General features: G+C 37.3%; 1 protein-coding gene across 1 annotated transcript in view; it reads left to right on the forward strand.

Annotated features, from left to right (window-relative positions):
• LOC107580018 (uncharacterized) overlaps positions 1 to 245 on the forward strand; it is a gene marked incomplete at its 5' end in the record, with an annotated part of 2626 nt that extends 2381 nt beyond the window's left edge. The window contains one exon of the mRNA XM_016265776.1: positions 44 to 245. Within this exon, the coding sequence (XP_016121262.1) occupies positions 44 to 243 (200 nt within the window). The remainder of the gene's footprint in view (positions 1 to 43) is intronic.
• Positions 246 to 467: the final 222 nt, after the last annotated feature.

The following is a 467-nucleotide window of genomic DNA, read 5'->3' on the forward strand; positions in this document are numbered from 1 at the left end:
ATATATATATAATTTGTCTCTGTTCATTATGGTTTATTTACAGAGGCCATAGACAATGTGTGGGAAAGCCAGCAGCAACACTTGGAGTGCATTCAGGATCCTCCGGACATGAATATGTACAGATTGGCTCGAACCACTACCATCAATGGCATTGACGTCCCTTATTACAAATGTCTCCGTGGAAGCAACAGCCTGGAGGCATTCCACAAAGCTTTGCCCAACATGATTCCAGGTACAAGTTGAATTGCAGCTAGTTAATAAATAAATGAGTTTCTATCATCTGCATATTGCTCATAAATGCTACATCTGTGATCGCACTTACTCAAGATATTATTTTGTATATCATGGTTATCTTTACTATATGGGTGTATTCAGTTATTGCATTTATTTATTTAGTTAAAGGGTTAGTTCACCCAAAAATGAACACAAACTTAAGATACGTTTGATGGAATCTGAGAGCTCTCTGA

Source organism: Sinocyclocheilus grahami, unplaced genomic scaffold (genome assembly GCF_001515645.1).
Source record: "Sinocyclocheilus grahami isolate Dianchi unplaced genomic scaffold, SAMN03320097.WGS_v1.1 scaffold23229.1, whole genome shotgun sequence".
NCBI lineage: Eukaryota > Metazoa > Chordata > Actinopteri > Cypriniformes > Cyprinidae > Sinocyclocheilus > Sinocyclocheilus grahami.